The 17634-nt window shown below is 50.4% G+C and overlaps 1 protein-coding gene across 1 annotated transcript in view; it reads left to right on the forward strand.

Annotated features, from left to right (window-relative positions):
• Positions 1-17634, forward strand: part of ccdc102a (coiled-coil domain containing 102A) — a 75853-nt gene that overhangs the window by 50548 nt on the left and 7671 nt on the right. Inside the window, exon 5 of the mRNA XM_042340436.1 lies at positions 14945-15061. Within this exon, the coding sequence (XP_042196370.1) occupies positions 14945-15061 (117 nt within the window). The remainder of the gene's footprint in view (positions 1-14944; positions 15062-17634) is intronic.

Raw genomic sequence — 17634 nt, forward strand, 5'->3', positions numbered from 1 at the left:
GGGAGCCCTGTTAAATAGGGATGAAATAAAAGCAGTGGAGAGGAAGGATCTGAAATCCGATGACCAGGAGGTCGAGACAATATGGGTGGAAATAAAAAATAATAAAGGACTGAAAATATTAATGGGAGTGGTTTATAGACCCCAAACAGTGATCACAATATAGCACACGGTATCAATCAGGAAATCAGTGGAGCATTGAGGAAAGGTAAAGCAATAATAGTGGGTGATTTCAATCTCCACATAGATTGGGAAAACCAAATCGGCAAAAAATAGGTCAGAAGAAGAGTTCATTGAGTGTATGAGAGATAACTTTCTGGAGCAGCCGAGGAACCAACTGGGACAGGCCATCCTAGACCTTGTTTTGTGTAACGAAACGGCGAGTTGGCGGTGTAGGTATTAAGAATCCTCGAGGGCAGAGTGATCACAATATGATTGAATTCTGCATTAAGTTAGAGAGGGATATAGTTAAATCCGAGGCAAGTATTCTGAATTTAAATAGGGCTAATTTTGTAGGTATGAGGAAAGATTTAGGTAAAATAGACTGGAGAATAAGATTAAGAGGTAAAAATGTAGACCAACAGTGGCAAATATTTAAGGATGTAGTGCAAAATTCTCAGCGGTCGCATATTCCCTTGCGGAATAAGAGTACCACAGGGAAAGCAATTCATCTGTGGCTAACTAGAGCAGTAGGGAAAGCAACAAATTAAAAGAAAAAACTTATAAAACTGCCAAGAAAGGCAACAAATCTGAAGATTGAGAGAGTTTTAGAAACCAGCAAAAAAAACCTAAAAAACTCATTAAGAGCGAGAAAAATGAGTATGAGGGTAAGCGAGCAACGAACACTAAGTCTGATTGTAAAAGGTTTTACAAGTATATTAAGAGGAATAGGCTGTGAGGGTAAATGTAGGTCCACTTCAGTCAGAGACGGGAGAAGTTGTAATGGGGGACAAGGACATGGCAGAGTCCCTAAATGGGTACTTTGCATCTGTCTTCACCCGAGAAGACACAACGAGTCTACCAGCAATAGGGATGCACCAAAGGGATAAGGATCGGGAGCAACTAAGGGAAATTTTCATTAGTAGAGAATTGGTGCTGGGAAACTGTTAGCACTAAAAAGTGACAAATCCTCGGTCCGGATGGTTTGCATCCCAGGGTTTTAAAAGAGGAGCTTATGAGATAGTGGAGGCCTTGTGTCTGATCTTCCAAAATTCCTTGGATTCATGTAACAGTTCCCATAGATTGGAAGATCGCAAATGTCACACCACTATTTAAAAAAGGTGGAAAGGAAAAGATGGGGAACTATAGGCCAGTTAGTCTCACATCAGTGATAGGAAACATTTTAGAATCATTGATTAAGGATGTGGTAGTGCGGTATTTAGGGCACAATATAATTAGGCCAAGTCAACATGGCTTTACAAAAGGGAAGTCATGTTTGACAAATCTCATAGAGTTTTTTGAGGATATTTCGAGTAAACTAGATAAGGGTGAATCAGTGGATGTGGTCTATTTGGACTTCCAGAAGGCATTCGATAAGGTGCCGCATAAAAGGTTAGTCCAAAAGATAAGGGCCCATGGAATTGAGGGGAGCATATTAACATGGATTGGGGAATGGTTAACGGGTAGGAAACAAAGAGTAGGGATAAATGGTTCCTTTTCAAATTGGCGGGATGTGACTAGTGCAGTGCCATAAGGATCAGTCCTTGGGCCTCAGCTATTTACCATCTACATCAACAATCTAGATGAGGACATCGAAGTTAATATATCTAAATTCGCGGATGACACAAAACTAGGAGGAAGTGTCAACACAGAGGACGACATTAAAAAAATGCAGCGAGACATAGATAGGTGATTGGGCAGGTAGGTGGCAGATGAAGTATATTGTAGGGAAGTGCAAAGTCATCCACCAAGGGAGCAAAAACAGTAGAGCGGGTTATTTTTTAGAAGGGGAGAGATTGGAATGTGTTAGCGTCCAGAGGGACTTGGGTGTCCTTGTACACCAATCACAGAAAGTTAGTCTGTAGGTGCAGCAGCAATTAGGAAGGGGAACGGTATGTTAGCATTCGTTATGAAAGGATTAGAGTATAAGAGTAGGGAAGTCTCGCTGCAACTGTATAGGGCCCTGTGAGACCACACCTGGAATACTGTGTGCAGTTTTGGTCTCCTTATGTAAGGAAGGACATACTTGCCCTGGAGGGGGTGCAGCGTAGATGTACTCGGTTAGTACGAGGGATGAAGGGGTTGAGTTACGAGGATAGGATGACCAATTTGGGCCTATATTCTCTAGAATATAGAAGAATTAGAGGGGATCTTATAGAAACCTATAAGATCATCAAAGGGCAATGATAGAGTAGATAGTGGGAGATTGTTTCTCCCGGTTGGAGAAACTAAAACCAGGGGTCACAACCTTAAAATCAGAGGCAGCCCTTTCGCACTGAGTTGAGGAAGAACTTATTCACTGAAAGGACAGTGAATGTATGGAACTCACTACCCCAAAGGGCTGTTGACGCTCAGTCCTTGAACATATTCAAGACTGAGATAGATAGATAGACACAGACAGACAGACAGACAGGCAGGCAGACAGACAGATTTCTTATTGCAAAAGGGATTAAGGGATATGGGGATAAGGCAGCGTCAGGTTATTAGTTGGAGTTAGATTAGAAGATCAGCCACGATTGAATGGCGGGGCAGAGGCTCGAAGGGCCGAATGGCCTACTCCTACTCCTACATGTCATGTTATGTTATGTTAAAATAAATTCTCAATTAGAAAAATATGGGTTAATAAAGGACAGTCAACATGGATTTGTTAAAGGCAAATCATGTCTAACTTGATAAGAGTTTTTTGATGAAGTAACGGAGAGAGTGGATGAAGATAGTGCAGTTGATGTCGTTTATATGGATTTTCAAAAGGCTTTTGATAAAGTGCCACATAAGAGACTTGTAGCAAAATAGAAGCCCCGGTATTAAAGGGACAGTGTCAGCGGATACAGAACTGTCTGAGAGACAGAGAGCAGAGAGTGGTGGTGAACGGTTGTTTTTCTGACTGGAGGGAAGTGTGCAGTGATGTCGGTATTGGGACCACTGCTGTTTGTGATCTATATAAATGACCTGGACTCGGGTACAGGGAGGACAATTCCCAAGTTTGCAGATGATACTAAGCTGGAAAAGTAATAAACAGTGAGGAGGATAGTAACAGACTGCAAGAGGACATAGACAGACTGGTAACATGGGCAGACACGGGGCAGATGAAGTTTAACAACAACAACAACAACAAGATTCCATTTATAGAGCGCCTTTCACGTCGGGAGGACGTCCCAAAGCGCTGGAAAAGTGTGAAGTGATGCATTTTGGGAGGAAGAATGAGGATTGGTGTGATGGGGGACGGAGTTTAGTGCGAATCAACATGCAGGGAGCGGAGTTTTGGATCAGCTGGATAGCTCTTTTTAAAGAGCTGGCAGACGCGCGATGGGCTGAATGGCCTCCTTCTTTGCTGTATGATTCTATGATTCATTCTTCCTCCCAAAATGTATCACCTCACACTTTTTTATAGAATTACACAGCACAGAAGAGGCCATTTGGCCCATCGTGTCTGTGCCGCTCTTTGAAAAGAGCTGCCAAATCAACCCCACTCCCCCGCTCTCTCCCCACAGCACTGATCAACCCCACTCCCCCGCTCTCTCCCCATAGCCCTGATCAACCCCACTCCCCCGCTCTCTCCCCATAGCCCTGATCAACCCCACTCCCCCACTCTCTCCCCATAGACCTGATCAACCCCACTCCCCCGATCTCTTCCCATAGACCTGATCAACCCCACTCCCCCACTCTCTCCCCATAGCCCTGATCAACCCCACACCCCCGCGCTCTCCCCATAGCCTTGATCAACCCCACTCCCCCTCTCTCTCCCCATAGCCCTGATCAACCCCACTCCCCCGCGCTCTCCCCATAGCCCTGATCAACCCCACTCCCCTGCGCTCTCCCCATAGCCCTGATCAACCCCACTCCCCTGTTCTCTCCCCATAGCCCTGATTAACCCCACTCCCCCTCGCTCTCCCCATAGCCCTGCAAACTTTTCCTTCCCAAATAATTATCTACTTCCCTCTTGAAATTTCTTATCGAGAGCATACTTCTCTGCGTTAAATTCCATCTGCCACGTGTCTGCCCATTTCACCAGTCTGTCTATGTCCTCCTGCAGTCTGCTGCAATCCTCCTCACTGTTTACTACATTCCCAAGTTTTGTCTGATCTGCAAACATTAATATTTGCTCTTTATACCCAAGTCCAAGTCATTTTGAGTTATAGAGAAGAGAACCAATTCCCACACTGATTTGGAGCGAACCCCTCTGAGAATAATCAAACAGTGCTGAGAAATGGGCATCGCATTGGCTTCAGCGTCAACTGATACTTCCATCAGCAATTGTGCTGTCTTCATAAGACCACATTCTTCAAGCTGTGTTCTCTCTGACACTTTCTCTCTAAATCTATTAAAAAAATCTTAATTACCCCGTCTTTTTCTCTCTCTGAGTATTTAACTTTCTGCGTCTCTCTCTGTCTCTGTAGTATCTCCAACCCAAAACTGTATAATGTAGAAGATCACGGTGTGTGAATTGCTACCATCAGAGCGTCGCAAACAACCTCATGCAAAATTGGACCAGTCTCCAGGAGGTTCAGTCCGGGTCACTAAATGCCAGGCAGATAAAGGGTATTTTCCTGTATTAGCTCCATATTATATTACACAATTAAAGTTGAAGGATTGTTGCACATATTGACTTCTGAATATAAAAAGCTATAAAAAGACAAAATACTGCAGGTGCTGAAAATCTGAAATATAAACAGAAGTTGCTGGGAACACTCAGCAGGTCAGGCAACATATATGGAGAGAGCAAAGTGAGTTAACGTCTCAAGTCGATGACCAAAAGTCGACCTGAAACATTAACTCACTTTCTTATTTTTAACAGCGCTTGGTAGCAGTGAGTCATGCAAACCAGATGCTGGGCTATATTAAAAGGGCAATAGTGAGGTAATCCTGCCACTTTATTCATCATCGATGCAACCGCACTTGGAATACTGTGGGCAGTCCTGGTCACCGCAGTATTAAAAGGTTATTGCAGCAATTGAGGGGATACAGAGGAGGGAAACCAAAGTGATTAAGGAGTTGGAAGTTCTGGACTACGAGGAGTAATTAGATACACTGAGCAAGTTCCACTGGTGATGAGAAGGTTGTTGGGCGATTTGATTACAATCTTTAAGATTCTGAGGGGAATAGATAATATAGACCATGAGAAGCTGTTTTATCTTGTACTGAACAGTAGAACTAGAGGACACGGCCTGTGATTAAAGGGGATAAATTCAGAAAAAATCTGCAGAAACATTACTTTAGTGAAAATGAGTAGCAAACTTATGGAACAGGCGAGAAAATAATACCTTGTTATACAGTGTATAGTTTGGGACACGACATGTTAAGCGACTGCCAGGAAGGTGGACTAGATGGACTTTGGCCTCCTTTCGTGCAGTAACTTCTTATGTTCTTATGCTCTCGTTGTGGCTTTCTGATCAGTGAAAGGCTCTTTTATAAAACTGAGCCCTGCTCAGACAATCCAGGGATGGAATGTGACTTAGCTCGACTTATGGAGTATGATTAGGGCAATGTAGAACTATTACACCATTCTCCTCCACAAATAATCTGTAATGCTGCCTTGGTCAGTAACACGTCTTGACTTGTACCCACAACAGTGCACATGCTTCTATTTAGTTTCATAAGCAACGTGTTCAATTAAACAAACCTACTAAAGCCACCAAATAAATTCAGCACTAGTGTGTGGCTCAGCTGAATCAGCAGGCCTTGTGTGAGCTGAAAAATGTACACTGATTGTGAATTGATGTGCATTGATGTACACTGATGCTTTTGCTGATGTACAATGGGCTCTTTAGCTGGCTCTGCTTGCAGCAGGACACTCCAGTTTTCAGAGAAGCCCAATCTCCAGTTACCTCTACTTATCTGTGATTTTCTGGGGGTCATATTCCCTTTAATAAGGCACTATAATCATTATCCATGCATTTGATATAGCGCCTTATCACGTCTTCTAGACGTATCAAAATGCTTCACGGAATATACTGTAAAGTAAATTGACCATATATTTGTGGGTGAAACACGGCAGCCAATTGCACACAGCAGCATCCCACAAACAGTGATGGATTGAAGTGACCAAATTATTATTTATTTTTTTTGGAAAGGATTATTACTCCTGGAAAAGTGATCCGCCAGCCAACAACCGGGTTTCTACTGACTGCTCAGTAAACAGAGGCGTGTGGAGTAAGGAAACTTGCCCAACGTTTGGCCCTGTCAAAATGCAAGGATTAATATTATTATCCATAGAATCAAATTTCCAGCCCAGAAGAAGGCCATTCGGCCCATCTTGACTGCTACACTGAGCAATCCTTTCAGTTCCATTTATCTGCCATTTCTGTAGTTTACTCCTTTTTGAATCTTTATCTCGTTCTCTTTTGAAAGCGAATATGGATTCAACCCAACGCTAGCAGAGTGTTCCATATCCTAACTACTCTGTGTATGAAAACATCCTCCTCACCTCTCACCTGATCCAGTGGAGTTCTGGAATGACTGGGTCTAGTGATATTCCATTCCAGCCAGCCCTTCCTATGCAGAGTCCTGGAACACACAACTTTGTTGTGACCTCTTAACGCATGCATTGCTTGTTCTCCTCCAGTCCTGTTTCCATCCTGCAAAGTCACAAATTACGTAATTTCATTATGTGTCACTGTGCTTCCTTGTCCCTCTTAACCTCTCCACTGCCTTCAACGCTGTTGGCTATTGTATTCATGTACAGAACCACAAGGTAATCATTCTAAGTCTGTGTTTGATATCTTCTTTCATTTCTGGATTTGCCTTGCAAAACTGGAGCATTTGTTATTTCTTTGTCCTTTGTCACTAATTTGCGTTGAGTCAGGCTATTTGCATGATGATGGATATCATAAAACCTCACTCTGTCCAACGCCTTTAAAAACAGCCGTCATCACTCCTTAAAGAATTCCTCCCTGGACCCTTTCCTGCTCTCAAATTACTGCCCCATCTCCAACTTCCTTTTCCTTTCCAAGGTCCTGGAACGAGTTGTTGTTTCCCAGCTTAGCTCCTTCCTCTCCCGCCACTCCATTTACAAACCCCTCCAATCGGGTTTCAGTGCTGCCCACAGCGCAGAAACAGTGACAAAAATAAATGACATTTTGTCCATCTGCGACCAGGGCTTCCTCTGCCTCCTCATCCTCCTTGACTTCTCTGTTGCCTTCTATACCATTGACCACTCTATCCTCCTCCATTGCCTCCCCTCTCACCTTTCTCTCTATGAGGCTCCCTCTGCCTCCTTGTCCTCCTGGATTTCTCTGCCACGTTCGACATAGTCGACCAGGCCATCCTCCTTCATGGGCTCCCCTCCCTCATCTACCATTGCTGTCCTGACAGAATTTCTGTCAGACGTCAAGTCCTGGATGAGAACTAACTGTCTACAGTTGAACGTCAACAAGACGAAGGCTCCTGATTGGCTCCCATCAGCTCCTCCACACCTCAGGCGCTGACAGCATCACCATCCAAGGATGCACACTCCACCTCACTGGGCCAGTCTGGAACTTTGGCATCTTGTTTGACCTGCCTGCTTCACGTCCCCCTCCTCACCCGCCCCACCATTGGTGGGTGGACCTTCAGCCACTCTGCCCCCACCATATGGATCTCCATCCCACAGTCCCTCCACCTTGCCCAACCACTTGCCTCCTTCAAGACCCATCTCAAGACCCGCCTCTTCGTCTGTGCCTTTAGTCACCCTCCTTTAACCCTCTACCCCCACTCTCCCCGATCCTTACCCCCAGCTCGGGTCCAAAACACTGATCATCCAGTACTCCATGTTGGGAGGACTTCCTCCCAACATTAATGTAATTTTCCCAAATCTAATTTTGTTGTTGGTCAAAACCTCGTCTTCTGTACTTGTTCACTGTTCTATCCTCCGTACAGAGTCCTTCAGCAATGCAGCCAGTTTGTGTGCAGTGATCGGACATTCCTCCATGTGATCAATGACGCTCTTTCCTCTCTCAGCGACCTCCACGGCCCCCCACCGCTGCCATGTGTGATGACGTTGATGTTACCTCCGGGAGGGAGGATTTGTGTGTGGGTGGAGGTGGGAGTTTTGTTTGAGGCAGGTATGGGTGTGGGTGCCGTTTGTGTGTGGTGGGGGTGATGAGTGTGCATGTGTGCAGGGGAGAGCGGATATGGGTGTGGGTGAGGTCGGGGTGTGGGGTGTGGGTGGTGGGGCATGTGTGGGTGGGGTGTTTGTGGGTGGGGTTTGTGTAGCCATACTCTTTGGCTCTCGTCAACGTCTAAAATCTCTCAGTTCTCACCTCCTCCACCTACCCGACCTCCCTCTAAAACTCTCCAAGCCCGTACGCAACCTAATAGTCAGGTTCGACACCCAATTATCCTTCCTCTCCCACATCCGGTCGCTCACCAGCACCGCTTCCTTCCACCTCCGATGCATCACCCGTCTCCGCCAATACCAAGGCTGAGACTGATAGATTTTTAAACAATAGAGGGATTAGGGGATATGGGGAGAGGGCAGGTAATCAGAGTTAGGTCAGAAGATCAGCCATGATCTTATCGAATGGCGGGGCACAGGCTCGAGGGGCCGAATGGCCGACTCCTGCTCCTAATTCTTATGTTCTTATGTTTTTATGAAAGCTGCTGAAACTCTGGTCCATGCCTTTCTCCCTCATATCCGCGCCACAACTGGCACCGCCTTCCATCACCTCCGGAATATCGCCAGACTACGGCACTACCTCACCCCTCACGCTGCTGAAACTCTGGTCCACGCCTTTATCACCTCAAGGCCGGACTATGGGAACTCTCTCCTCACCGGCCTTCCCGGCCCTCCCTCCACACTGCAGGTCATTCAGAACTCTGCAGCTCATGTACTGTCCCACACCAGACACCGCGACCACATCACTCCCACCCTCGCCCTCACCCTCGCCCTCACCCTCGCCCTCGCTCACCTCCACTGGCTCCCCATTCCCCAGAGGATCAAATTCAAGATCCTCATCCTCACCTACAATGCCATTCACGGCCTCGCTCCCTCCTACCTCTCCGACCTACTATCCCCCCACGTACCCCCCGTACCCTCCGTTCCTCTGGCTCCGGTCGGCCCCCCATCCCCCGCCCCAACCGCCCTACCATCGGTGGCCTTCAGCCTCTCAGCCCCGAGGCTCTGGAACTCCATCCCCAGTACCTTCGCCGCCTCCTCCCTTTCCTCCTTCAAGGCCGGTCACAAGACCTTTCTCTTTGACTGTACTTTCAGCTCCCCCCTTGACTGTCTACCCCCTCCTCGCTCCCTCCCTTCCCTCCCCTCACCCTGACCATTTCCCCTCTCCTCGCTCCCTCCCTTCCCTCCCCTCACTCTGACCATCTCCCCCCAATGCTCGGGTCCTGACCCAACTGTACAGCGCCTTGGGACGTCCTCCCGACGTGAAAGGCGCTCTATAAATGGAATCTTGTTGTTGTTGTTGTTTGTCACCTCTCGGCTGGATTATTCTAACACCCTCCTTGCCGGTCTCCCCTCCACTACCATCCATAAAATCCAGGTCGTCCAGAACTCTGCCGTCCGCATTCTCATCCGCACCAAACTCCGCTCCCCGATCACCCCAATCTTGCCCCCCACCCCATCCTCCCCACCCCCAAACCCCACTCCCTGATCCCCCCAGTCCTGGCCCTCGCCCCCCCACCCCCAAACCCCACTCCCTGATCCCCCCAGTCCTGGCCGGACTGCACTGGCTCCTGTCCCAGAGAGGATCGACTTCAATATCCTCACCCTTGTCTTCAAATCCCTCCCCTCCTCTGCACCCCTCGACCTCTCTGACCTCTCTCCTCAAAACAGTACTCTTTTGCCTTCATTCCTCCGGGTCTGGCCTCCTCCTCGTCCCCCAGGTCCTCCGCTCCACCCTCAGTGGCTGTGCCTTCAGCCACTATGCCCCGAGGCTCTGGAACTCCCTTCCTCATCCCGTCTCCTCGCCCCCTCTGTCCCACTTTCAGGTCTTTGGTCACCTTCCTCCCCCTCCACCTGGCTCAGTCCTGGGATCCGTTACTGTGAGGCTCTCAGACGCCGTCGAACGTGGAGGGCGCTATATACATCCAAGTTGTTGCTGTCGTCGTTGTTGTATGTGTACAAGTGGGGGGGGAATGTGTGTGTGTGTGAGTGGGGGGGGAATGTGTGTGTGTGTGAGTGGGGGGGGGAATGTGTGTGTGAGTGGGAGGGGGAATGTGTGTGTGTGTGTGAGTGGGGTGTGTGTGGGGCTTCTCATGCATGTGGTTGGGGTGTGGCATGTGGAATTGTGGGTGTATGTGGATTTGTGTGTGTGGAGTGTGTGTGAGTGTGGGTGGGCTGTTTGGGTGGCTGTTGTGTGTGTGGGGTGTGTGGGAGTAGGTGGGGTGTATGTATGTGTGGGGGTGTGTGTGGGTGGGTAGGGTTTGTGTGGTTGGGGTGTGTGGGGAGGAAAATGTGTGTGGGTGGGGTGTGTGTATGGGTGGGGTGTTTGAGGTGTGTTGTGGGGTGTGGGTGTGTGGATGTGTGGGGGTGATGTATAGCGGTGTGGTGGGTGGAGTGTATGTGGTTGGGTGGGGTTTGTGTATGGGGTGTGGGTATGTGAGGGTGGGGCGTGTGGGTGGGTGGGGTATGTGTGGTGTGTGTGGGTATGTGTGGAGTTTGTGTGTGGGTATTTGTGTGTGTGGGTAGGGTGGGTGTGTTTGCATGGGTGGATGGGGTGTGGGTGGGATGTGTGATTGTGTGGTTGGGTGGGGATATGTGGGTATGTGTGTGTGTGTGGGGTGTGGGGTGAGTGGGTGGGGTGTGGGTAATGTGTATGTGGGTCAGGTTCGACCCCCAATTATCTTTCCTCCCACACACCCGGTCCCTCACCAGCACCACTTTCTTCCACCTCCGACGCATCGCCCGTCTCCGCCAATACCTCTCTCTGAAAGCTGCTGAAACCCTGGTCCAGGCCTTTGTCACCTCCCGACTGGACTATTCTAATGCCCTCCTCACCGGTCTCCCCTCCACTGCCATCCACAAAATCCAAACCATTCAGAACTCTGCCGCCCACATTCTCACCCGCACCAAACTCCGCTCCCGATCCCCCCAGTCCTGGCCCTCCCCCCACACCCAAACCCCACTCCCCGATCCCCCCAGTCCTGGCCCTCCCCCCACACCCAAACCCCACTCCCCGATCCCCCAGTCCTGGCCCTCCCCCCACCCCCAAACCCCACTCCCCGATCCCCCCAGTCCTGGCCCTCCCCCCCACCCCCAAACCCCACTCCCCGATCCCCCCAGTCCTGGCCCTCCCCCCCACACCCAAACCCCACTCCCCGATCCCCCCAGTCCTGGCCCTCCCCCCACCCCCAAACCCCACTCCCCGATCCCCCCAGTCCTGGCCCTCCCCCCCACCCCCAAACCCCACTCCCTGATCCCCCCAGTCCTGGCCCTCCCCCCACCCCCAAACCCCACTCCCTGATCCCCCCAGTCCTGGCCCTCCCCCCACCCCCAAACCCCACTCCCTGATCCCCCCAGTCCTGGCCGGACTGCACTGGCTCCTGTCCCAGAGAGGATCCACTCCAAGATCCTCACCTTTGTCTTCAAATCCCTCCACTCCTTTGCACCCCCCGACCTCTCTGACCCGTGGGTGTGTCTGAGTAGGTGAGATGTGTGGAGTGTGGGTATGTGTGTGTAGGATGTGTGGAGGGTGTGGATGTGTGTGTGGGTGGGGTGTGTCTGTGGGGTGTGTGTGTGGGTTTGTGCGTGGGGTGGGTGTGCGTGTGTGTGGGGGATGGTGTGTATGGGGTGTCCATGTAGGTGTGTGTGTGGGTTTGTGCCTGGGGTGTGTGTGTGTGTGTGGGGGGGGGGGGGGGGGATGTGTGGGGTGGGTGTGTATGTGTGGGGGGGTGTATGTGTGGGGGGGTGGGGATGTGTGTGTGGGGGGGTTGTGTGTGTGGGTGTGTACAGGGTAGGGTGTGTGTAGGGGAGGGTGCGCATGTTTTGCAGTTTGTGTGTGTGTGTGTGTGTGTGGGGGGATGTGAGGGGGCGGTGTGTGTGTGTGTGGGGGGGGTGCGTGTGTGGGGGGTGTGTGTGTGTGGGTGGGGGGTGTGTGTATGGGGGGCGGTGTGGGGGGAGTGGTGTGTGTGGTGAGGGGGGGTGGGGCGTGTGTGTGGGTGGGGGGCGGTATGGGTGGGTGTGTGTGTGGGGGTGTGCGTGGGGGGAGTGTGGGCGCGTGTGTGGGTGTGTGTGTGTGAGGGTGTGTGTGGGGGAGGGTGTGGGGGGAGGTGTGGGGGCAGTGTGTGAGGGTGTATGTGTGGGGAGGGGTGTATGTGTGGGGGGGGTGGGGATGTGTGTGTGGGGGGGCTGTGTGTGGGTGTGTACAGGGTAGGGTGTGTGTAGGGGAGGGTGCGCGTGTTTTGCAGTTTGTGTGTGTGGGTGTGTGTGTGTGGGGGGATGTGAGGAGGCGGTGTGTGTGTGTGTGGGGGGGGTGCGTGTGTGGCGTGTGTGTGTGTGTGGGTGGGGGGTGTGTGTGTGGGGGGCGGTGTGGGGGGAGTTGTGTGTGTGTGGTGAGGTGGGGTGGGGCGTGTGTGTGGGTGGGGGGCGTGTGTGTGTGGGGAAGATGTGGGTGTGTGTGGGGGAGATGTGGGTGTGTGTGGGTGGGGTGTGTGTGGGGTGTGTGTGGGTTTGTGCGTGGGGTGGGCGTGCGTGTGTGTGGGGGATGGTGTGTATGGGGTGTCCATGTAGGTGTGTGTGTGGGTTTGTGGGTGTGTGTGTGTGGGGGAGGTGTGGGTGGAGGGTGTGTGGGGGTGTGGGGTGTGTGTGTGTGTGGGGGGGGGGCGTGTGTATGTGTGGGGATGTGTGTGTGTGGATGTGTGCGGGGTTTGTGGGGGGGGTTGGGTGTGTGTGTGGGGAGGGGCTTTTTGTGGGGGAAGGTGGGGCGGTGTGGGGTGTTGTGGGGGCAGTGTGTTGGGGGGTGTGTGTGGGGCGTGGGGTGGGGGGGGTGGGGCAGTGGGTGTGTGTGGGGGGGGGTTTGTGTGTGTGGGGGGGGGATTTGTGTGTGGGGAGGGTGGGGGTTGTGGGGTGGTATGGGGGCAGTGTGTGGGGGTGTGTGTGTGTGGGGGGAGAGTGGGGGTTGTGGGGTGGTATGGGGGCAGTGTGTGAGGGGGTGTGTGTGTGGGGGGAGAGTGGGGGTTGTGGGGTGGTATGGGGTCAGTGTGTGGGGGTGTGTGTGTGTGGGGGGAGAGTGGGGGTTGTGGGGTGGTATGGGGGCAGTGTGTGGGGGTGTGTGTGTGTGGGGGGAGAGTGGGGGTTGTGGGGTGGTATGGGGGCAGTGTGTGGGGGTGTGTGTGTGTGGGGGGAGGGTGGGGTTTGTGGGGTGGTATGGGGGCAGTGTGTGGGGGGGGGGTGGGGGGAGAGTGGGGGTTGTGGGGTGGTATGGGGGCAGTGTGTGGGGGGGGGTGGGGGGAGAGTGGGGGTTGTGGGGTGGTATGGGGGCAGTGTGTGGGGGTGTGTGTGTGGGGGAGAGTGGTGGTTGTGGGGTGGTATGGGGGCAGTGTGTGGGGGTGTGTGTGTGTGGGGGGAGAGTGGTGGTTGTGGGGTGGTATGGGGGCAGTGTGTGGGGGGGTGTGTGTGTGGGGGAGAGTGGGGGTTGTGGGGTGGTATGGGGGCAGTGTGTGGGGGGGGGTGTGTGTGGGGGGAGAGTGGTGGTTGTGGGGTGGTATGGGGGCAGTGTGTGGGGGGGGGTGTGTGTGGGGGGAGAGTGGTGGTTGTGGGGTGGTATGGGGGCAGTGTGTGGGGGGGTGTGTGTGGGGGGAGAGTGGGGGTTGTGGGGTGGTATGGGGCAGTGTGTGGGGGGGGTGTGTGTGGGGGAGAGTGGGGGTTGTGGGGTGGTATGGGGCAGTGTGTGGGGGTGTGTGTGTGGGGGGAGAGTGGTGGTTGTGGGGTGGTATGGGGGCAGTGTGTGGGGGGGGTGTGTGTGGGGGGAGAGTGGGGGTTGTGGGGTGGTATGGGGGCAGTGTGTGTGGGGGTGTTTTTGGTCATCATTTCTCAAACAGGGCATCCAGCCCTCAGCAGCCATCAGTTGGATCACCCTGGTCTGGGCTGACACTCCAATCAGTGCTGGGGGAGTGCTGCAATGTCGGAGGTGCCGTCCTTCAGACGAGATGTTAATCCGAGGTCCCATCTGCCTGAGATCCAATGGCACTATTCAAAAAGAGAAGAGTTTCTTTCTCTCAGTGTCCTGGCCAACAAGTCCCCCCCAAAAATTGGTCACTCGCTCCATGTGTGCTGCTGTGTGCAAACTGGCTGTTTCACCCACAAAATACAAGTCAATCCATTCAACTGTATATCCTATGAAGCACCAGGAGACTTCTCGATGATATGATAAGGTGCTTTTGTATATCAAATGCAAGGATTATTATTTATTATTAAGCCGATCAGCATAAACTTCTCTTCCTTTCTCCCTCATTTATTCCCCTTAAATGCTTCTATGTTTTCGCCTTAACTACTCCTTATGGTAGCAAGTTCCACATTCCCACCACTCTCTGGGTAAAGAAGTTTCTTTGATTTCTGATTTCCCTATTTGGTTTATTGGTAACTATTTAATATTTATGGCCACAAGTGGTGAGACCCGAACCAGGAGCTTTTCACTTTACAATATCATTCAATGTCATTGACCATCAATCTAAACACTTTCGAAGAATATGAGAATACATGTGATAAGTTTTATAATGAAAATATGTTTTTATATTGTTATATTGTTATATTGACTATATTATTGTTATATTGTTTATATTATATTGATTATGTTGATATTGTTACACTATATTGTTATATTGATATTGTTATATTGCTAATGTTTAGTCTCTGTTGTAGCTGAACATCCTGAAGGATGTCCACGAGGATGAATTGGGCCGTATATCTGAGGACCTGGAGGATGAGCTCGGAGCTCGCTCTAGCATGGACAAGAAACTTGCTGATTTACGAGCAGAGGTACACAGTCACATCTCCAGCCCCACTGCTTCTCTAAATGCCTTTTTTTGGTTTCACAAACCTACCCCTCCAGCTCATCTATGTTTTTACTGCTACTTCCTGGATTGCTTCAAGTTTCTCAAATTACAAAATTCTTTCCCACCCTTCCCTCTGGAAATATAAGGGCTGGAATCCAGCAAATGTGCAGAAAACCTCAGCTCTCAATACCCTTGTGACTTCATTCCTCCTGTGGAATGGCTCACAGCACATTTGGAATACACTCACTTGTTGATATTTCAGTTCATAATATTGCTGTCTTTATAAGCTTGTTTGTAATAGTTATTAATACCATATCCACTGATGTTGTTGTAAATAGTCTAATAATCAGACATTGAAGATGGACATTTCATTTGGATTGTATCAGTCCTTTATGTATATATAATATATATAGATATGGGGAAAGAGCGGGGGACTGAGACTGATTGGGCAGCTCTTCCAAAGAGGCAGCACAGGCACGAGGGGCAGAATGGCCTCCTCCTATGCTGTAATATTTTATAATGCTATTCTGTGATTCTTCATTTCTTTAGGCAAGGAACCTGTTTAATGCTTTTTGTTGTAGATTTTCATTGACTGGATAGAAATACTGATAATCAGAAAAGCCACTCATGAACTCATTTCCTGGGATCCTGTAGCTCAATGGTTAGAGCCTTAGAGCAGTAAGTAGGAACCCAATTGTTAGTCGATTGGCAGATCACTTTTCCAGGGTTAATAATCCCTTCAAAATAAATTTTAAAAATTTGGTCACCTAATCTACCACTGTTTGTGGTACACTGCTGTGCCCAATTGGCTGCCACGTTTCACCCACAAAATATGCAGTCAATTCACTTTACAGTATACCCTGTGAAGCACTTTGAGACAGACGTCTTGAAGATGTGATAAGGCACTGTAAAAATGGAAGGATTATTATATTTCCAGAACATGCAGAGTAAAGTTTCTCTGCAGTTGTTTAGCATGTTTAGCACTGTTGCTGTCAACAGAAATATTCTGTTTCCTTGAGAGTGCTCTGGGCGCTCTCCTATTTTGACAATATAAATGCAAGCTGTGAGCAGATTTATTCAGTGTGTTCAATATCATAGTAATTATTACAGAATCCTATTGAAGAATATTACATTAACTGTGATTGACCTGTCTGGCCCTTCGAATCTACCTGATAGACAGAAACAGGAAATGAGTGATAGGAGCGTGAAGTTGAGGTGAGAGAAGAGGCAGTGGATGAGCATAGAGTGGTCAACGGTGTCGAAAGCAGCAGAGATGTCAAAGAGAATGAGGAGTCAACATGTGGAAGTTGACGCCATATCTGCGGGTGATGACACCAGGGGGAGCACGTAGAGGTTGAAGAGGAGGAGTTTAAGGACAGAGCCCTGAGGAATGCCACACAAGATGGTGTGCGGGGGCTGGAAGAGAAACAGTTGGTGGAGACAAATTGGAGATGGTGTGAGAGATAAGACCTGAACCATTTGAGGACAGAACCTTGAAGGTTCAGGTGAGAGGAGAAGCGGTTTAGGAGGATGGAGTGGTCCACGTATCGAAAGCAGCAGAGAGGTCGAGGAGGCAGAGGGAGCTCTGGTCACAAATGGACAAGATGTCATTTGTCACCTTGACCAGGGCAGTTTCTGTACTGTGAGCAGCACAGAAACCCGATTGGAGGGGCTTGGGAAAGGAATGGTAGGAGAGGAAGGAGCAAAGCTGGAAAGCAACGACTCTTTCAAGGGCCGTGGAAAGAAAAGGGAGGTTGGAGATGGGCCGGTAGTTATAACCTGTAGAGGGTCAGTTTTTAGCATAGAATCACTCATTTCCTGTGAACACTCAGCAGGTCAGGCAGCATCTATGGAGGGAAGGGATTTGAATGTAAGCACCCAGAAGGAGTCATCTGAACTGGTCCCCCTCTGGCCTATCTCCCATGTTGATTTATCTTCCTCGCTCACTCTCCTCCACAATTCCCTCTCCACCACTCTTGTGGCCCTTGCCCCTCTCACCTCCCAAACCGCCTCTGACTCACGACACCTCACCCTGGTAACCAGCCACCTCCGCTCCCTCAAGGGTCAGGTGTGTGACTCTGAAGGCACTTGGCTCAAATCTGATCTAATGGTCCACTGGCAGATCTGGCTGGACCAAATTAGGATGTACCACTCCACCCTCGCCTCCACCAAATCATCCGTCTACTCCCAGATAATCTTGGAGGTGAAGGACAACCTCAGGCTCCTATTCTCCACCACCAACTGGCTCCTCCGAGCACGTGAAAATCGAGGGGATCCATTCAGCTGCCTCCGCCCTCCCATCTGCCATTCCCTCCCCATCTCCCCACTATACTACGACCCCTACGCCATCCCTCCCTCCACATCTTCGAACCTGTCTCCTCCTCCACACCACTTGCTCCCTTGATCCCATCCTCTTTACCTCCCAGCTCTACCTCTCACCCCTCTACTCTCCAACACCATCAATCTCTCCCTATCATCTGACACCGTTCCCAACCCCTAAAAATAGCTATAATCACCCCATCCTGAAAAAACCTTCCCCGGACCCATCCCTGCTTT

Source organism: Callorhinchus milii, unplaced genomic scaffold (genome assembly GCF_018977255.1).
Source record: "Callorhinchus milii isolate IMCB2004 unplaced genomic scaffold, IMCB_Cmil_1.0 Scaffold14, whole genome shotgun sequence".
NCBI lineage: Eukaryota > Metazoa > Chordata > Chondrichthyes > Chimaeriformes > Callorhinchidae > Callorhinchus > Callorhinchus milii.